The 20,874-nt window shown below is 37.6% G+C and overlaps 1 protein-coding gene across 3 annotated transcripts in view; it reads left to right on the plus strand.

Moving 5' to 3' along the window:
• Positions 1-20,874, plus strand: part of Rg (A kinase anchor protein rugose) — a 305,329-nt gene that overhangs the window by 223,935 nt on the left and 60,520 nt on the right. The window contains exons 3-32 of one of the 3 annotated variants that reach the window (XM_076374963.1): positions 80-206; positions 297-397; positions 567-662; positions 1,103-1,224; positions 1,874-2,000; positions 2,120-2,239; positions 2,403-2,549; positions 3,225-3,332; positions 4,189-4,329; positions 4,432-4,577; positions 4,673-4,886; positions 6,763-7,015; positions 7,089-7,231; positions 7,307-7,497; positions 7,573-7,681; positions 7,759-7,840; positions 7,942-8,258; positions 8,324-8,545; positions 8,672-10,352; positions 10,433-10,598; positions 10,695-10,848; positions 10,961-11,140; positions 11,917-12,057; positions 12,235-12,342; positions 12,437-12,608; positions 15,557-15,928; positions 17,625-17,755; positions 18,918-19,028; positions 19,973-20,180; positions 20,393-20,731. In XM_076374963.1, the coding sequence (XP_076231078.1) occupies positions 80-206; positions 297-397; positions 567-662; positions 1,103-1,224; positions 1,874-2,000; positions 2,120-2,239; positions 2,403-2,549; positions 3,225-3,332; positions 4,189-4,329; positions 4,432-4,577; positions 4,673-4,886; positions 6,763-7,015; positions 7,089-7,231; positions 7,307-7,497; positions 7,573-7,681; positions 7,759-7,840; positions 7,942-8,258; positions 8,324-8,545; positions 8,672-10,352; positions 10,433-10,598; positions 10,695-10,848; positions 10,961-11,140; positions 11,917-12,057; positions 12,235-12,342; positions 12,437-12,608; positions 15,557-15,928; positions 17,625-17,755; positions 18,918-19,028; positions 19,973-20,180; positions 20,393-20,731 (6,529 nt within the window). Of the gene's footprint in view, positions 1-79; positions 207-296; positions 398-566; positions 663-1,102; positions 1,225-1,873; positions 2,001-2,119; positions 2,240-2,402; positions 2,550-3,224; positions 3,333-4,188; positions 4,330-4,431; positions 4,578-4,672; positions 4,887-6,762; positions 7,016-7,088; positions 7,232-7,306; positions 7,498-7,572; positions 7,682-7,758; positions 7,841-7,941; positions 8,259-8,323; positions 8,546-8,671; positions 10,353-10,432; positions 10,599-10,694; positions 10,849-10,960; positions 11,141-11,916; positions 12,058-12,234; positions 12,343-12,436; positions 12,609-15,556; positions 15,929-17,624; positions 17,756-18,917; positions 19,029-19,972; positions 20,181-20,392; positions 20,732-20,874 lie in introns of those variants that run through there. The other 2 variants (XM_076374961.1, XM_076374962.1) reach the window with 2 other exon arrangements.

Raw genomic sequence — 20,874 nt, forward strand, 5'->3', positions numbered from 1 at the left:
AGCGCATTCCCAAGAGTACGCCCTTTAATATCCGCATTTTTCACACGAGTCTCACGGATCGGATGCTCTTCTGTTCCAGGCCGAAATATGGAGCGTCTTCATCGCAATTTTGAGGAAAAGCGTGCGGAACCTACAAGCGTGTACAGATGTAAGCCTTATAGAACACGTGTTGCATCGATTGTCTCGCGCGGAAACTGTTGTCGCAGGTAAGCACTTATCACGCTGTTTCTAATCCCGTTCACGTAATGGCGATACACGCGGTCGGCATCAGAGTGAATTCCCCTGTTCTCCTATAGATCTGCTGATCGACATGCTCGGAGTGTTGGCCAGCTACAGTATAACGGTGAAGGAATTAAAACTTTTGTTCGGTGCTATGAAAGCTGTAAAAGGAAAATGGGTAAGAATCCAAAAAAAAGGAAGGAAAAAGAAAACTTTGTCTTGTGAAAGTTCAGTCGCTAGAGAAAAGAGAAACGAAACTTTTGATACGGCTGTAACTTTTCTTTTATATGTCCGCCACGTGTTTGCACACATTCCACGCAATTTTATACTTCTTATTTATACCGTAGCCACGGCATTCGGCGAAGCTGTTGAACGTTCTCCGCCAAATGCCACAACGAAACGGGCCGGACGTGTTTTTCAGTTTTCCTGGTAGGAAAGGATCGGTAAGTCAATTCACTTCTTTTCTTTCGCCCCTTTTTTCCCTCCTGCCAACTAGATCTCTCTTACGAACTGGTAGAAGACATTGCTCTCGATTCTCGAAACTCTATCAAACTTTCGATAAGAGAATTCGCCTTGTTTTACGAAACTTTAACTCCTACTTAATCCGTCGAATCGAATGACGTATCTATTGATTCCTCGGCAGGGATAGAAATTATCTGAAAGGTCGGCTACGAGATCGATGAGGGTTCCTACTTTCAGACTTCTTACCAAATACGAGAAAAATGAATCATTTGAAAAATAACCCTGCTTGCTATGGTATTTCCAGTTCTAGGAAAGTGATCTATTTAATATTGAACAAAGAAAGGATTAATTATCATCGTGGCAGTCCCCAACTGATCTCTATTAACATATAATTAATATCTAATATCACATATTATCGTAGGCAATTGTACTACCACCGCTCGCGAGGTGGCCACACGAAAATGGATTCACGTTTACCACGTGGTTCCGTTTGGACCCCATCAACTCTGTTAATATCGAACGAGAAAAGCCGTACCTCTACTGGTGAGTGCTCTTACATGTCAAGTACCCTTACGAGAACACTCTCTCGAATCGAAGTGGCGTGACTACCCTTAAAGAATCGTTTACGTTACTGACCTTCGACAAGAAGAAAAAACACCGCGCGTCACTCCCTACTGAATCCTCTTTCGATCGGACATTCGAATTTGATTAAACGCAGCTTCGCTCGAGTTCACGCAAAAAGCTAGGGCGTCGGAATCGTGCAATTTAATCACATTCTTCCACGCGGAAACAATTCGATTTCCATACAGTTGACAACCGTTATTCCCATTTACGAAATATATAGCTGTTTCGTCGTTAGAGAGAGCAGAACAGACTGAAATCGTCGAACAGAGAGAAAGGGGAAAGAAGGGGACACATGAACCAGAGAGAAAGAAATAATTGACGAATTTTTATCTACACTAGTTCCCCAGTATGTTTCGAAATTGTTTCGAGGGATTAACTTTTTCGATGATGCTTGCGAATTGTGATCTGACCTGAATAATTTAGTAGGCTGATGGGAGGACAGTAATTGATATCATCGTTCAGAGGCCAATCGATTTTGCCTTGTTTGCAATATCTTAAGAGTGCCAGCAATAAATAACTCAGATCACGATTGAACTATGAAATTCATAAAGCTTTTTCTTGGTTTTAGTTTTAAAACTAGTAAAGGAGTAGGATACTCAGCGCATTTCGTAGGGAACTGCTTGGTCCTCACCTCGATGAAAGTAAAGGGCAAGGGCTTCCAGCATTGTGTCAAATATGAATTTCAACCACGAAAGGTACATCAACAGTAATTAGAATTATCCTATCGAAATTGTTACGCCAAAAAATTGATTGCTTAAGTATACTCGAAAATTTGCACGGAACATTTTCTAACCAACAATGTTTACTTTCGCAGTGGTATATGATCGCCGTAGTGTACATATATAATAGGTGGACGAAGAGTGAAATTAAGTGTTTGGTCAACGGTCAATTGGCTTCGAGTACAGAAATGGCGTGGTTCGTTTCGACAAACGATGTAAGTTAATTTACGGATCTGAGGTTTCGGCTATTAATTTAGGTATTTGTGGCTGATCATTAAAATCGGTGAAGTAAACGAACCGAATGCGATTGATATTGGCTCCAAAAACGCTCGAAGATAACGCACAGTACTTGCGAGTACACTGAAACATTTCTTGCAGCCCTTTGACAAATGTTACATCGGAGCTACACCAGAACTGGATGAGGAGCGTGTATTTTGCGGACAAATGAGTGCGATATATTTGTTCAGCGAAGCTCTGACAACACATCAAATATGCGCTATGCATAGACTGGGGCCTGGATATAAGGTACGTGGAAAATAAACGCTTTAAGAGCATAATGATGAAATTTCCCATAAATAACGGAGTTACCGTGAATGCGTTGAGTTATTTGTTAAACAGACTTGAGTTAACCTTTTTCCTCCTATAAGAGGCTATCATTTTAGCAAGAGAAGAGATTTCCTAGGTAATTTACATTTTAGGGGCGTACAAGATGTTTCATGAAACTAACAGGAGCTACGTTATAAAAATGATAGACAAATGGTGCTGCCATTATTAACTCCACTTTCACCGGAGTTCTTAAAATGATGAGTGTTTATAAACACATAATTGAAGAAAATTTTTACCTATATTTTTTTTTACTTAATCCAAAATAAACACACTTTTCTTAAGAAAGCAAGTAGCTTGCAATTCATTGAGAATGCATTCACGTAACTACTTACTCAAAAAGAAAATATAAAAAATGACTTCGGTCTAATCTTCCTTTTACTGTTCCTTATGTTTCCCTGATTAAAGGATACACTTGATCTCATTTTCCTGAAGCACCCTGTACATTCAAATTGGACATTCTCAAAGCTTTTTTTCGATTACGAAGGGTCTTTGTTCTCTGTAACACCATTCCCACTGTCTATAAGTCATGCTTTGAACTCACACAAGTTTGTTACGTATTCAACACACCGTATCCTCTCTTTGCCTTGTTCGCAGAGTCAGTTTCGTTTTGACAACGAGTGTTACCTGAATCTGCCTGACAATCACAAAAGGGTGAGTGATGAGCCGGAGCTCACGAGCATGGTGGACCAAAGTATGCAAACTGTAAGCATTTTTATTTTCTTTTCCCGTTTACATTTGATTTGCACATTGTTTAATCACTCTGTTACTGCGTTCGAGTTCATCAGAGGTAATTACCCGATAATCGACCATCACTACGAATATCTTTCCCCAGAACAATGAGTTCTCCCCTTTGGGCCGTTACTGCGATACATAAGTTTGTATTTATCGATTGCTATCACTGCTTGTTGTGGATTTTATTTTACACACACTGGTACAACATTCCTACGAGCCACCGATTCAGTTTTGTCTGCCTGGTGCTTCTTTATCGTAGAAGTGACATTATAGCGTTTGAGTTTTGTTGCTGCCTACTGTGTAGTTAGCTCCTTGAAACGTGTCTGTTCTTTTAAGTTTGCTGTGATGTGCGTAGCAATGTTTCTCTAGTTACATATTCTACTTGTCCATAACATACGAAAGTACTGTACCTATTAATTGAAATAGAACTGATATTGATAAGCTATGGACGTCACGACTAACGGGGTAAATCGAGTTCGTAAAATATCCTATGAGTGTCTTCTTGATTTGAAGATTTTAATTGTAGTTTAACTAAAAATCACGTTTAATCCCTTGGTAAGATTTGTATGTAGCACGTTTGCCCATCTAACCCGTAGCCATCGTTCTGAGTAGTTATGAATAAACTTTGAAAGTTTCCATTTTTTCATTACGCTAAGTAAGCTAAGATTAACGTAGAAGTAGACAAGAACGGGAAAAGAGAATGCAAAAAAACGTAGAATTGCGCATCGAGTGAACTTTCAAAGATTAATTGTAACTTGTACTGGTGGAATGACTATAACGAATGTAAATGGAGCAGCTGAACAATACTAACGACGGTATTTTATAGGTGCTTTACGATGGGAAGCTGTCGAATGCAATTGTGTTCATGTACAACCCGGTAGCAACGGATTCTCAACTTTGCCTGCAAAGTGCACCGAAAGGCAATGTCTCCTATTTTGTACATACGCCACATGCCCTTATGCTGCAGGTACGATAGGAGACATCCTGTATATTATATGTATACCTAACAAAGAACATAGAACATGCCCAATGGAAAACACTGATCAAACATCGTGCTATCTATTTCTAGGATGTTAAAGCTGTCATCACGCATTCCATTCATAGCACGTTGAACTCGATCGGTGGCATTCAAGTACTGTTCCCTTTGTTCTCGCAACTGGATATGCCTTACGATTGCATAGCGCCCAATGATGTTAAACGAGATCCCACGTTATGGTAAATGTCATCATGAACATTTATGGACGACAGATGAATGAAATTTATCGTTAGCCGATAACAGACAGCTGTATTATTGCAAATATGAATTTCAGCTCGAAACTGTTGGGGTTTATTTGCGACCTGGTGGAGAGTTCGCAAACCGTGCAGCAACACATGGTACAAAACAGAGGATTTTTGGTAATTAGTTATATGCTGCAGAGAGCAAGCAGAGACCACTTGACCACGGAGGTACTGGCGTCTTTCCTGGAACTGACGAAGCACTTGGTCACCTGTCTCAGCGCGAACAGCGACTTGTTATTGAAACAGGTATCGATTAAGTCATTAGTTTGGTTTTAATACGAATTAGACTTAAGTCTGGTAGATTTAACGAAATCACCGGAATGAGATCCCTGGAAGTAGAAATGGTGAATTATTATTTGAAGTTTAATCGAGAGAGAAAGTAGATCTAACGAAATCAGTGGAATCGAAGAGCATAGTTTGCACGAAAGTAGTAGAAGATGGTAAATCATGCGTATATCTCATTCTTCTAGCGAGTTAAGATAATTACATCACTGAACATAAATAACTCATTTTAAAGTTAGCTGCATTATGTAATGAAGTGAATTAAGAACAGTTTGATGAATTATCTTGACTAATACATCCCAAAAATACAAAATAGATTCTGGTTTAATTAAAGTGTGTACATGGACTAATTATTTTAATTAGAAACAGCTCATCGTGATAAAATTAGAAAATCATATTAAGTCATTAGGATCTGTATCTCAAAGAGTAGTTTACATTGAGAGTCTTGTAGTAAAATCTCTCAAGATCACTATGCCTATCATATTGCTTGGCTGTCCTCACTATGTCATTTAGTATTTCAAAGTAGTGTAGCGAGGGGTACAGCTAACATAATATATTAGTGGAAAAAATGATCTTGAGCGAGTAATTACTAGTATTTCGCCTATAATGAATTTTTTGTAAAAAGAGAAATTCCATATGTCGAAATTACTTATTCTGTAACTCCCATGTCCGTTCTCCTACGTTAACTTGTCATACTTGCCCATTTTTGTGAATACAATATGTCCTCGAAATCCTTTTTTATCACCTGTATAATAGCATGAGCAAAAATGTGCTGTTGTATGGTTTATTTTATATCTACTTATTCTATTCATCTTGAAAGCAATAGCTTGTTAAACATAGTGCTCGTAGATGCTATGAATGTACATGCTATCTATAATCTATACGTAAATTATTGTTTATAATTTAATTGGTCGTTTAATTCGTTGAACGCATCAATCTCAAGCATGATTATACTTTTCCATAAACAACATTAAGTTAATCGAATCTTTGGATCGCATGCAATCTACCGACTTTTAGGCTTCCTGATTTCATAATATGGCTCTGCAGAATATTTTTGTTGATACTATAAATCGCTTCCACACGAGAATTTCTGACTATTATTTTTGCAACGCTGACGAATATTTCTCCTTGCTGTGACAAATCTTTCTAAATTTCTACTTAAAAAACAAGACGCTGTAAAAGTCTGTTGCGGAGATACTATCTTTTATTTTAAACGAAAAATCTTTCCAAATATTTCGCTTGATATTCTATCGCGGATGCCTACCGCCTTCAAAGAAGCTACAATTATTTTATTTCTATGCACACAGCTGAATATTGGGACATCCTTTACCAATGCTAAACAGCTAGATCATGAAAGAAAGGAAGATAATTGTTCACTGTCTATTTCAAAATATACCAAAGCAGAACTGTTCAGAAAAACTTATTGGTTCCCTCCCTATCCATCTCTAAACTTGTCTCAATATTGCCTTCAAAGTCTTCCAAAATTCTTATCGTTAATTTCGATGCATGAAGTGTCACTGTACTCTCCTCAATCTCTATCTAATGACTGTCGTAAATGGTTACGATGAATTTACTGGCACTCTTCGTTTCTTTTAATTCCTCCCCGTGTGCTTCCTATACGATACCCTTGCACAATTCTAAGTGTTCGTCTCCCACTTGAACCTACATGTTGAATCCTACATGTTTTGACCAATAAATTATGCAAGACGTTCTCATCGAAAGAAACGAATGTAATGAAAATAATCCTCGAGCTAAGGGTAACAGTAAGATACAAAGAGGAATTCATAAAAGTCGGCTAGATTGGTGTGTCCGAAGAACAGGCAGATCCATGGTGATGTAGTTGTTTTACTTTTCATTCCTAACATGGCAGCTATTGGATCACGTCCTTTTTAATCCCGCTCTGTGGATATATACGCCGGCGCCAGTACAAACCCGGCTTTATTCATACTTGGCCACAGAGTTTCTCAGTGACACGCAGATATATTCTAATGTAAGGAGGGTCTCCACAGTATTACAAACGGTGCACACGCTTAAATACTATTACTGGGTTGCCAATCCCCGAGCCAAGAGCGGTATAACTCCGAAAGGACTTGGTAAATTATTTTCTATTCATGAGGTAACTAGTATCCTATTTATCGAGTACCTAATCGTGCTCCCCTTTTACAGATGGACCGCGGCCTCAGCAGAAGGATATTTTGACAATACGTTCTTATATTTTGTTATTTCTGAAACAACTGATAATGATCGGGAACGGAGTGAAGGATGACGAGCTGCAAAGTATTTTGAACTATTTGACGACAATACACGAGGTAATTTGTAGTTATGAAATCAGGCAAATTTTTCATCTTATCGCAACTTATGCCTATATACCCTTCCTTTCATAGGACGAAAACTTGCACGACGTATTGCAAATGCTTATTTCGTTAATGTCTGAACACCCATCGTCCATGGTGCCTGCTTTCGACGCCAAGCAAGGTGTGAGGACGATTTTTAAGCTATTAGCTGCGGAAAGTCAGCTGATACGTCTGCAAGCTCTGAAGTTGTTAGGATTCTTTCTCAGTCGTAGTACACACAAGTATGTAGAAAATTCTTATAAGATATCGTCGGGAATTTGTTATTAACTTGAAACGCGGAACTATTTCAATTACAGAAGGAAATATGACGTCATGAGCCCGCACAATCTGTACACGTTGCTAGCTGAGAGACTACTGTTGAATGAAGAGACACTATCATTACCGACATACAACGTTTTGTACGAGGTACCCTAATCAGCTTTCTATGAAATGGAATTCATTTCTACTCACTTTTATAACACTCTTTCCAACTTGATTTTCAGATCATGACGGAACATATTAGTCAGCAGATCCTCTACGCTAGACATCCTGAGCCAGAATCCCATTATCGTTTAGAAAATCCAAGTAAGATGACCAAGGATGTAGTCAACTACCAATAGTACTAAAATAACACTTTCTATGTAGACGTACTAAGAATTCTACGTATTCTATGTTTACCATTTCAGTGATTCTAAAAGTAGTTGCAACATTAATTCGACAATCAAAGCAAACGGAGCAGCTTCTCGAAGTGAAGAAACTGTTCCTCTCAGACATGACGTTGCTCTGCAATAATAATCGTGAGAACCGACGAACAGTTCTGCAGATGTCTGTGTGGCAAGAGTGGCTGATAGCCATGGCCTACATTCACCCGAAAAACACGGAAGAGCAGAAAATCTCGGACATGGTATATTCTTTATTTCGCATGTTACTGCATCACGCTATCAAGCACGAGTACGGTGGCTGGCGCGTGTGGGTGGACACTTTGGCCATTGTACATTCCAAGGTAAATCTCCCCAAATAATTTCATACTCCAAATACCGTGGATTCGCGCTAACTTTGGTTGTTCAGGTATCCTACGAGGAGTTCAAGCTTCAGTTTGCTCAGATGTACGAGCACTACGAAAGGCAGAGATCAGACAACATTACTGATCCCGAGTTAAGGCAACAGAGACCAATCAGCACTATCTCGGGTTGGGATCAACAACATTCCGGGAATAATGGATACAACAAGCCGTCTCCTTGGGGCAATCAACAGAATCATGAAGTGCAACATGCAGAGAGGAATTACAAGGTCAGATCAAAGTTCAGATTGGAATTAGAATGTCTGATGAAAATTGTATTTAGAAATGTGACTATTTAAAGAGAAAATAATATAATATGTATAATTGCTTCCATTTAGAATTAATTGTTTTTTTAGGAGTTCGACGCATCTGAAGGAAACGATCGGCTAGAAGAGTCCTGCAGCTGCGACTTGAACTCCATAGACAATACCGAAAGCGACGGCAGCCCAGCGATTGTGAAGTCCCACAATGAGACAACGGACACCCCTCAATCAAGCGAAGTGATATCCCTGGACTCCAGGTTAAGTGACAAACCGGAAACACCGACGACAGCGCGAGAAATTCACACGGATACACCGACGATCCTCGAGGAAGGAAACAGCGAAGCAGTATCTATACCAACGACGCAGGAGACCAGCGAAGTGATATCCATTGAAAGCTCCAGCGACTTCTATAGCGAAGTTCACAAGATCGAGAGCTCTAGCCCCGATTCGATGATAGTACAAGATTCGTTGAAGAAAGACGAGGAACCATCGGAAGAAAAGTCACAGGATGCTGTACCTCAGTCTTCTCCAACTCAGGAGACAGAAGAGAGTACAAAACAGGTTGAAAGTGTTGAAAAGGAAGAAACCGAAGAACCAAAAGAAGAATCCAAAGAAGACACAAAGGTAGCCGAACCTGCTACCACAGATGCTCAAGAATCCCAAAAAGACACTGAAGCTTCTGCAGTGGAAAGCGAAGAAGCTGACAAAGAAAAGTCTAGCGTGGTAGATGACGTTGCTACTAAAGACGATGATACAGCTACTACTGAGAAAACTGAGGAAACTGAGGAGAAAACTGTGGCGCCAGAGGAAAGTTTGCCAGAAACTGTCCCTTCAGAGGAGCAAGCTGAGACAGAAAACATGCCAAGTGTTTCCCCTGGCGAGACACCGGAGCCACTAACTATCAAAGACATAGAAAAGCTACAACTGGAAAATGATCGAGAAATAATCGATAGTGATACCTCAGAGGCGTACTTAACTCCGACGGAGAATCAAGAGAACTTAGGTGATATAAAGAACAAAGTTTTAGACGCGGTGAAGATCGAAGATAATGTCACTGAAGACGCTGAGAGCTCGGAGAAGACGAGCGATAACGTTGAGAACAGCGAAAATGATACCGAGGAGAACTCAAAGAATCCCAATTGCTCAACTAGCGTAATAGAAAGTACCGAAGCTTGCGAGGAAAAGGTAGACGTAGAAGACGAGAAAGTGGAATCAGTAGTGACTAGTGAGTTAAGTAGTGAAAAATGCGCGGTGGACTCTGTGACAGAGGAGAAAAGTGCTGTTATTAATGATAACGACGAGCAGGTAACTGAAAAACATTCAAGGGAGCCGTCCACTATTTCTACTAACGTAAGTGATAATAAGCCAGACATTCCGGTGAGAACTGATGAGGTAGAAGTAACAGATAGTGTTTGTAGTAATAGCGATATTCAAAGTTCTGTAGATAATGTGACGCAAGTGCCAAATTCTAAGCAGCAAATTCCAACAATATCTACGGTCTGTGATGCAAATAAAAATATGCCCGACGGTGTGCCTCAAATCGTTAGTTCTACTGTGGTTACCAGGGATAATTCGTTAATGAATGACTTAACTCCAGATCACGTAGAAACCCATCGCAGATCCAGCTTACCGACTGTGTCGAGCGAGACAGCCGGCGATGAGAACGTGAACACTAACGAAACTCCTTCTCTACCTGTACCTTTGAGAAAAACGTCACCCCAAAAACGACCAAGGAGTGCCTCAACATCCACCCAAGTGGATCCCAATCATTTCGGTGAGAAATTCTCTTCTTACTTTATACTCTAATAACGTTATGCGTTTCGTGAATGATTATAGCTATAATTGCTATTACAGAATCAAAAAGATCGAAGCAGGGTAATCCTTCTACAAGACCTATGTTCAGCCCAGGACCGACTCGACCTCCATTCAGAATACCAGAATTCAAATGGTCGTACATACATCAGAGATTACTCTCGGATGTCCTGTTCTCGCTGGAGACAGACATTCAAGTCTGGAGAAGGTACGGGAAGAAAAAATAAATTACTCCAATGAATTTCTTGCTATCTACGATAATCATGCAATTGGTGAATTGAAATTGTTAATGTTCTTATTTCAGTCACTCGACGAAGTCAGTGTTGGATTTCGTAAACAGCAGCGAAAACGCGATTTTTGTTGTCAATACTGTTCACCTGATTTCACAACTGGCTGACAATCTTATAATTGCCTGCGGTGGATTGTTACCCCTTCTAGCGTCAGCGACCTCGCCAAATGTATGTATCATTTGTCTCCAAATTCTTTTGTATCTCACATAGAAGAGCATATCCGGGTGGAAAGTTCTTTTTGACGGATTCTTTTTTTTAATTCGTGCTTGGACATTCATAGAGCGAATTGGATGTAATTGAACCGACTCAGGGGATGCCAATTGAGGTAGCGGTTTCTTTTCTGCAAAGACTAGTCAACATGGCTGATGTACTTATCTTCGCCAGCTCTTTAAATTTTGGTGAACTGGAGACTGAGAAGAATATGTCTAGTGGCGGTATTCTAAGGCAGTGTTTACGACTGGTTTGTATTATCGTCCACGTAGTACTTTAATTTCTCAGACGGATACACTACTATTACTACACAGTACGATTCGATTTTTACTAAACTCTCTCTCTCTCCGATTTTAATCGTCAAATAGTTCGTACAATTGAACATACGTGCTGAAATGTAGATCAATCATACACCATAAATTGCAAAAATATCATTGAAAGGAGTCATATCTAATGCACATTAATTAGATTCATTATATCGATGCACATTGCAACAAATAAAATCTGTTACAGATAACACAAACACCAATTCCAGGTTGAACCCCGTCTATTATATTTTTCTATTTTAGAATATTTTGTATGTTCCTGCTTAATAGTGCTAATATGTTTTCTATTAATATAAAAGAAATTATTATTTTTTTTTAATTGACATTTTATAATATTTTGATTAGTCTCTTATTAGACCAATAAGTTTTAGAAAATCTTATAAAAATAGACTCAAAGAAACACGCTTCAAATCCAAAATATACTATGACTCTATGATAATCGTTATTCAATATTCTGAAGTATTAAAAAATCACATATATTAAATTAACAAGAAGCATCTAAAGAAATAACAGTTTCTCCAAACACTTTAACACTACAGTAGTGAACAAGCAGGCTCTTATAAATAGAAATAGTACTTAAATCAGCAGTCTGTTACATAGTTGTAATACTGCAGCTTCTGTATATGTATAATAGAGAAGTTCAACATGTACGTTATACTGTGTTCTTTTGTTATATTCATCTGATGAAATGCTTCTATAGGTCTGTACATGTGCTGTTAGAAACTGCTTAGAGTGTAAAGAACGTGGCAGATCGTACAGCATGTTAGGTCGGCAGATTGGTACTAGTAATAAATCACAGCACATACAGTCTCTTATACGAGGAGCTCAAACATCACCCAAGGTATGTTTCATCTGATCAAACTTAATTAATCTAGATAAATATATTGCTGTCATCGATACTGACAAACAGCACACAATGTTTACTTATTCAAAGTCATGTTGTATAGAAAATAGCACTTTCAAATTGCTTATAACAATATCGCGATAAGGAAATAAAGTGTGATTTCTATTTTTATAGAACATAGTGGATAATTTGGCGCATCAATTAAGTCCTGTAAAGGACCCTGAGAAATTACTGCAGGATATGGATGTGAATCGATTAAGGGCTGTAATATACAGAGATGTTGTATGTATATACGTTTTTTATAAATGTCAAAATTTTCTCTATGAATACATAAAAAAATATAATTACTATCAAAGGTATTATTATCTGATTGCAGGAAGAAACCAAGCAGGCCCAGTTTCTGTCCCTGGCTATAGTTTACTTCATCTCTGTACTAATGGTATCAAAATATCGTGATATATTGGAACCACCAATATCTCAACGCCCACCAAGCCCAGTTCAAACAATACAGACTAATGGTGCTGGTCTTAGACCAGGCAGCCCTTCAGGTAAGATATACATCATTATTATGTAAGATCAATCATTACAGTAAAGAAATTTGTAACATTAAATTCTTCCAAGCATTCAATAAGAACATATTTTAATCATTTTTTGAAGTTCAAATAAATTTATAATCTTGAAACAAAAATGCACTTAATATTGAGGGTATTGAGAAATAATAATAATTGCAAATTATTGAGACAATAATAAAAATTATTTGCAGGAGCTTTTTAAAAAACATGTTAATAAAATATTTGAAAATTATTTGAATTAATATTAGGGTATGCGTCCACTTGAGAGTAAAACTATCGCAAGTTGCTCTCAAGAGTATTCTCAGATACTATATTTGCTATCGAATGCTGCATTGAGAGTAACTGAGAGTTTAAGTAGACTCTACATAATGAGACTTACTTCGAGGTATGCCTCATAACAAGTGACAGGGCCAGATTACTTCGAATCATTTTGACTCTTTTCTTCAATGGTTTGACAAACCATTGTTTGTCATGAGGCATACGTCAAGGCAAGTCTCATTGTGTAGATCCCGCTTTACTATTCGAGATGGATTCACTACCTGAGAGTGCTCTTAAGAACAGCTCGTGATAGTTCTACTCTTAAGTGAACATGTACCCTTGAGACATGCATGTTGAATTTCGAACATATATATGTGTTAACCCACTAACAAACTTTACATAGAAAGGTGTTATCTCTTAATGAAGAATGATCAATGTTGACAATATCCAATTATTACTTCAAAACTCTTACATGTCAGATATATGTTATATTTTGTAATCAATGTATCAAAAACATTAAATTGTGAAATTAACTTCTGTTTATAATATAAATGTGACACAGTAGCATGATTGCAGCTATATTAGCATGTTTTTCAATGTATTTAAACATGTCAGAAATTAGAAACAAAGTTTCCTAATAAAATACATTTTTAAGTTCCAATAAAAATTTAGTGAAACCAAAAAAATTCTAAATATTTTCCTATATATTATTTTAATCATTTGTATCAAAATTAAATTGAAAATAATATATATGTATAACACAAATGTATGTGCAAATATAGAGCTAAAGCAGAACACTGTGCACTTTAATTGTGTAGCTGCAAATTAAACAGCACATTACACTAAATAGAGCGCATGTCCATTTGCACTGTATGAACGATTTTATATGTATCTGACATGAGAGTTTTGATGTTTGTCGAATGCATTAGCACTTTCTTTTGCGTTTAGATATATTTTCATTATGCCATTGTTCGTTTGTATTATGAAATACAAAATTATTTCATGGAAAAGATAAAATTTGTGACAAAATATAAACTACATCTAACTCTGATTATCTGAAATAATCTGTGTTAACTATACTACATGTTTCTTTAAGAACAATTGAATGTTTAATGATGTGTATCATTTAAATGTTGTACTCTAACAATGTGTTTACCTCTGAACTCTGTAATGCTCCTAAATTCAATATTCTACACTATCTTCAAGTAATAAAATAATTCAATCTTTTCGTGTGAAAATGAAGAACTGTACAAGATCTGCATTTTACTGAGTTTCACTCTATCAATCATTTGGTTTGATTTTGTGCTAATGCAAACATTCTTCAAATATAACTGAAAATATTTCGTATAATAAAATCCCTTACCTTTAGGAAGATATACCGAGGTTGACAAGTCAGCATAAGGATAAGCTGCAACATGATTTCTGGCAAAATCCTTGGGAAATTCGATGACATTTCACTATTTTCAAAGACATCGTACATAAAGATTACAATTGCTACCGATGCTTCCGGTGATTCTCTAATGGCGCGCTAAACCAAACGTGTATACATTCACTGCATCTGAAATTGAAACAGAATATTTTCTGCAAAATGTACAATATATCTAAAATTAATCGAAAATGTTGAAAAAAAGTAATTAATAAGTAGTTTAAACACGATATAATGAGAAATAATATCGAAAACAGAGATACTAAAGTAAAAAATATTACCTCTTTATCCAGCGTACATCCTCCCCATGAAAGACTAGGGACGCCACCACTTATTTCAAAAAGTACTACATGTTTCGAAGCAAGTTTTGTTACCATAGTATTAAATAATAATTACACTTAAAGATAGAAAACTTTGTTGAAAAAAATACTAAAATAATTGCAATAAGATTTATATGTAGATAGTAATATATGTATGAGTGCATTTAATTTTTAATTATAAACATAAAATATAATTGACGTATGTGCCTAAGTTCGTCACGTGCATTTCCGTTTTAAGAACATAGCAAGTACATCACGTACAAAAAAAAACGCATTTAAAAGGGATATTTTCTGAAACGTATGTAAGTTTTACTAAAACTTTTCTCATCAATTTTTTCATCATACAAATTCAATTTCATATAATATAAATCTATAAGGGATATAGGTATTATTGCGAGTGATTTTACGATTGAATTTTCTCAGTGTTAGGGTTAAATGCTTAACATATTCTGTGTGTGAACATTTTCCGTAATTAATTCGCTGTATTGAAAGGATTAATTTGCCAGTAACAAAAATATTACTAAAAATCGTATATCCAATGTTATAAAAATTCGACATTAAACTATTAATTCCTAATTTAGTGGTCATAGGAGATCGAGCATAGTGAAACCTTCGATTAACCATGTCTCAATTACGCGCAGTCTCGTTTATTCAAAATTACCACTACGCAGTGTAGCAAAACTAAATCTTCAGTAAAATATCGATTGTAACTTGAATTATGCTGTAACACTAGTCTACCGGAAACAAGATGTAAAATTACTGAAATTACTCGAGCTCCTACTGTATCATATATTTACGTGGAATATAGAGTGAAGCCCAGTAGAAACTGTAAAGTAAAACACGAGATAAGAGACAGTGCACGACAGAAATGAGGGCTTAGGATCGAGAATCGTGGTAACGTGGTAAATGTGGTTCCTCAGCAGATGGAAATGGTGGTGGAGGAGGGCGGCCCCTGTTTCCACAGTGGTCTCACCACGTGTACCCACAGTTCCTCCCGGGATCTCACCCTAACGCCAATGCGAATGCCAATGCCAATGCCAACCACCACATCAACCAGCACCACCACCAGCACCCGCTACCGGCTGCCAGGCACTCTAATCGCCAGCCCCCCTCCAACTATTATCTCCCGAATCACCACAGTAATCATTATAACCATCATCCGAGTAACCATAACTATCATCGTCATCATCATTACCATCATCACAATAACAACAATCACCATCATACGCTTCAAAAGCATATCGATCAGCCCCGAAATCTCTGTCATAGAAACTCCGGTGTCGGTCTGCAAGGTAACTCGATTGCCCGAACGTTGTTCTCCACGGAATGCCTCAGTTCTTTTCATTTCTTTCTTCTGGCCTGCTCGACTTTTACTTGCCGATACGAACCAACTTACCGATACACTTCTGTTCCTCGTTTTTCTCTCTTTCTTCGTTCCTTTTCTTTTCGGTCTTTTCGTGCCGAGGCACGTTTCTGTCTGCATGCTGCCGTCGTACTACTGGTGAATTTCAACCGATTTCAGGTTTGATGTACAGATACAGGGTGCTCGACAGTGATTGGGAGAAATTATAAAGGATGGTTCTATGTGACGAAAGTATTTATTCGTTTACGATGATCAAGAGCGAAGAAATCGCAAGTGCTGCTCCATTTTCTGCTATTTTAAAGTATTCGAATTATTTAAGAGAAAGTTTTCGTTGCGATTTCTTCACTCTTCGTTTTCGTCTGATTTGGTCACTCAGTGATCACACTTTAGATTTCCTTCCATTTGTGTCGAATATCTTGTATGCACATACACGCATGAACACGCACACGTTCACACACACGAATACATATGCATAAGCGATACGTTATGATTTTCTTCCTCGGTTATATTATTATTTTGCAGGAATGAAATTATGTTTTGTTGCATTTTTATATTCTTCGTTGCTATTTCATTGCTATTCCCAATAGTATTTCTTCTTCTTGTGTTTGGAGCACAATTCAAGTTCGGTTTCTCTTTTTTCAACAAAGTTTGTTGAATCGTGGCATTCGATTGCATTTGGATTTCTTGTTTCAAGGTGGAAAATAATGTTAGATAATACTATTTACAGAAATTTATGATTATGCAATGCGTTTGATTTTCATCCGTTACTCAAATATTATTTAAAAGCTTGGAACACACAAGCCGATCGCACACGAACTGTGAATGAGAAATGTGCACTACTTGCATATCATTTGCGAGCTGCGATCGACAGGCCTGCATGTTCGTTACAAGACAGTTGTACGTAATCATGTAAATTTGTTTAATATTACGTGCAGAATTGCTCCCTTTGCTATAGAAAATGTGCGATATGTGTTACTGCTTTGTTGTTTGAGAAATTATTGAACTTATATTGAAAATGATTCTCAAAGAATTATGATGAACTTATTGTGGTATAAACCGCGAAATCCTTTTCGAACTTTAGTACAGTTTTATGTGCTTGGCAAAAGTTTCCTACCGTATCAAATTAAGTAGGTATGCCATTACTATAACAAATATAATTTTCTTACGTTTACTGTAAGATTAAAGTTTCCTTTATCTGCTGTAATTATTTGAAGGAAAAGGAAACTATCATTGCCAGCCACTGGAATGTAATAATTCACTCAAGCAAGAATTTTTTCATTACAAAGAACGCAATGAAACCGTTTCCTTAAGCTTCAAATTACTAAGCAGCTCTGAACGTTTTAATTACGTACTTGTTACGCTTCGGTTTTTGCCTTTCCGTTTTGAATTCTTTGCACTATAATGCATCTCCCTTCCTGTACGATGCGATCGGCGTATCATGCCCTTAAGTACAACAAAACCTTTTTGGAGATAAAATTAACATCGACGCAGAACCCTTGATTCTATGAAGATGAAAATTTGCATAGTAGAAACCGTCGATCGCATCAGCGTTCATGTCATGCGCTTTGCAACACAAAATCTCACTACCAGACACATGCTGTCACGTCGTTTAAATGTGTTCCCAGGAAGTGGAGGTATCATGAGCCAAGCTGGTTCTCAAGATGACGGTGAATACGAAGTTATAATCGTCGACGAGAACAATTCCTCGATCTTAGCAGATCACGACGTTTCATCGTCGGGGCCTCCATCTACCAAGGTAAGTAACTATTGAACATTTTCTTCTGTGTACCTCTTCGATAAGGTCCAATTTTTACTGCGCTTCGTTTAAACGTGCGACAAAAATGATCTACCTAGTAAGACATGTACATCGGGATTAATTGAGAACCGATATCACTCAGGTAAAAAGTTTTATGAATCTTTGCTGAATATTGTTTCCATATGAAAATCAGGAAACGGGAGAGTTTCACTCATAACTTGTCGTACACGAAAAAGAAATTGTGATTACTTTTGTACTTGAGATTGCATGCTTTCCCATTAATAAGGAATGTAATCGTGTTTTGATATATACAATCTTTTCGCTTCTATTTGTACCTTTAATATACACGCGCCCCCTAAATTGTGATTGAGAAAACTTTCATGATTGTTTAACAACCGTGATTTTAAATATATATATTGTGTTGTATATATTCGATATTTTTGGATAATTAATACGACTGTCGCACCTTTCTCGCACGATGTACGGTTTCAGTGAATTCGATACTTTCCACCCACACTATTCGCTTTGCATTCGTTTATTGAACTACTACTTTCCGATAATTCATCTGTAGATACTAAATTCTCAAAATGTACATGTTTCTCTCAAAATTCCTAACTAAAAGAACGAAAAGACTGCATGCATCCCGAGTACCAATCACGTTATAACAAATGGTAGATTTAATAATACAAAAGAGGAATATATTTTGAATAACTAAACAACTCGATATTGTAGTTAAGGTTTTTCTTATCAAGTACATTTTCTAGAAATAAGTAGTTTATACTCTAGTTTATACATTAGTAACCCCGAAGTAATTTTTTGATCTAATAACGTAAATTGAAATTTTTGCTACATCCAGCATGTAGTGTTCATTTAGTGTCTTCTTGCACTCAAGTAGTCCAGATATATAATCGTATTATATAATTATCCATTCATAGTTGTATTATCGCACGTGAAGATGAAAGTTTTTTAAAGACTACGTCCAAGATACGAGAACACTTGTTTTAACTGTGTATATCTTTTTACACCCCCAGACTAAAGTATATCTATCCGTAATCTCTGATCTCTGATACTTTGACGCATGCGATACCTTTATTCTTTAATTTTTCTCATCGTTAACTTCCTCTGCTTGCATTGCTATGCGTACTAACTACTGGTTCTGAAGGGAGGTCACAGTGGTGTACCTCGGCCACGGACAATTCTCGAGGATTACACCTCGTCAGAACCAACGCTTGGCTCTTCAACAAGACCCGAACCACTGCCACGAAATATACAGGTAAAAATTTGTCTTGAGTACGGACTCAGAAGAAATGTATAAAAAAAAAAAAAACAAATTCCCCTGTACATTGAATACCAATGTCTCTGCCAATCGTTCACGAGTTTTGGGAGCGTTCGAAATACCATTCCTAAAGCACTTTTTTTAAACTGTTCACACGTTCTCTGACGGGAGCAAGAAGAAACGCAACAACGACGCGTAAGAATGCCCATTCGACGGGTATACGATAAATCTTGCGAACGGTATTTAAAAGAAATGAAAGAAAGAATTGAATTTTATCTTCACCATTCGTTAACATAGTTACTACTATTTTTTTCTTTATTTTTGTTTGTATTTACAATTGGTGGACGTAATTTACATAGCTATCACGATGTTACGTTTGCCGTCGGAGCTTGAGAATCTAGGAAGCTTTTATTTCTTGTTTACACAGTATTAGATGACTGCGTATTAGTGGTGTACGGTTAATTGCATGACGTAAAGTAAATGCATAGCACGCGAGAGTTAATCGCAGAGTATATCGTTTGATTCTTATGAGTAAACGTTCCTAAGACTGTTATGGATCTTTACGACTACACATATAGTATGTTAAACGAAAGCTAGGCTTTCGTTTAGAAGTATTCAGTACCGTAGCGAAGTAGACGTAGTTCTCTTTCCAACTATCTTAATTTAAAGTACTTTTATTAACACATAATTCTTCTCGGTATAACCCTAACAATTTCCTCGATCTTTATGTTAAGGAAAACGATCATAAAATCCTCACTGAAATTCCTACTCAACCCGATTCTTTAGGGTACAGTGCACCTTAGGGTGGCGATGAACCCTGCTGCACTCTTTCAATTTCCTTGAATGTAACAATACTTCAAGATTAATGTCTCTGCACATTTAAGCCGCTCGTCGATACATCGACGCTTTAATTGTCGTCCCTTTATTCCACTTTCTCTTAGAGCAACGACTCTAGCGAGGAGACAGTCCATCGTAGCAATATCACCGCGGATCCAAGTCCATCTGATGTGACGACCGATAACGAGAACAAGCACAACTCCTCCGAGGAGGCTTGGACCGACGTGAACCTAAACGAGGATGGGGACACGATCCCGATCACAAATCAGAGAGAAGATCCGCGGAATATTCATAATATGGCTCATTCTCGCGGTAAGATTTTTTTATATTGACTATACTAGTAAAATATAGCCCATTATTTGAATTATAGAATAGAATCCATTATAGAATTGTAACCCATACCCACTGTGCACCGCGAAGAGATTTTAAAGTGTCAAAGTTGACCAATTTTTGTCCAAAATTTTGTCTGTGCCATAATTTGTTTGAGCAGTATCTTGTGAAGCTTTTATTTGTACGATGCACAGGTGACATCCAGGACAGCGAAGGCAACGTTTTGGAGCAGGAGATGCTCGGAAACGCGGAACGTGGAGAAAAACCATCCACAGAGATCTCCGTGGTTCGCGTACCAGACAGACTGGTGGTAACCTCAGCGTCACCGAGACCCGATGATCTACCGATCAAAGGGCTCGTCGATCATCTGCCTGTACCGACGCCTTCGCGCGAAGCGTCCCTCACGCAAAAGCTAGAAATGGCACTGGGCTCCGTTTGTCCGCTGCTACGAGAAATCATGGTGGACTTCGCACCATTCCTGTCGAAGACACTTGTCGGCTCTCATGGACAGGAGTTACTAATGGAAGGAAAAGGTAAAAGCATACCGATCGATCGATCACTTTATACCGTTTGACGTTAGCGCTTTCTAATGCCTCTACGAACATGTCGAAGAATCAACTTACCCAGTATATTCGGGTTCAATCATCTTTGATTGAATTCGGTGTAATAACGACAT

This window comes from Calliopsis andreniformis, chromosome 3, assembly GCF_051401765.1.
Source record: "Calliopsis andreniformis isolate RMS-2024a chromosome 3, iyCalAndr_principal, whole genome shotgun sequence".
In the NCBI taxonomy this organism is placed as follows: domain Eukaryota; kingdom Metazoa; phylum Arthropoda; class Insecta; order Hymenoptera; family Andrenidae; genus Calliopsis; species Calliopsis andreniformis.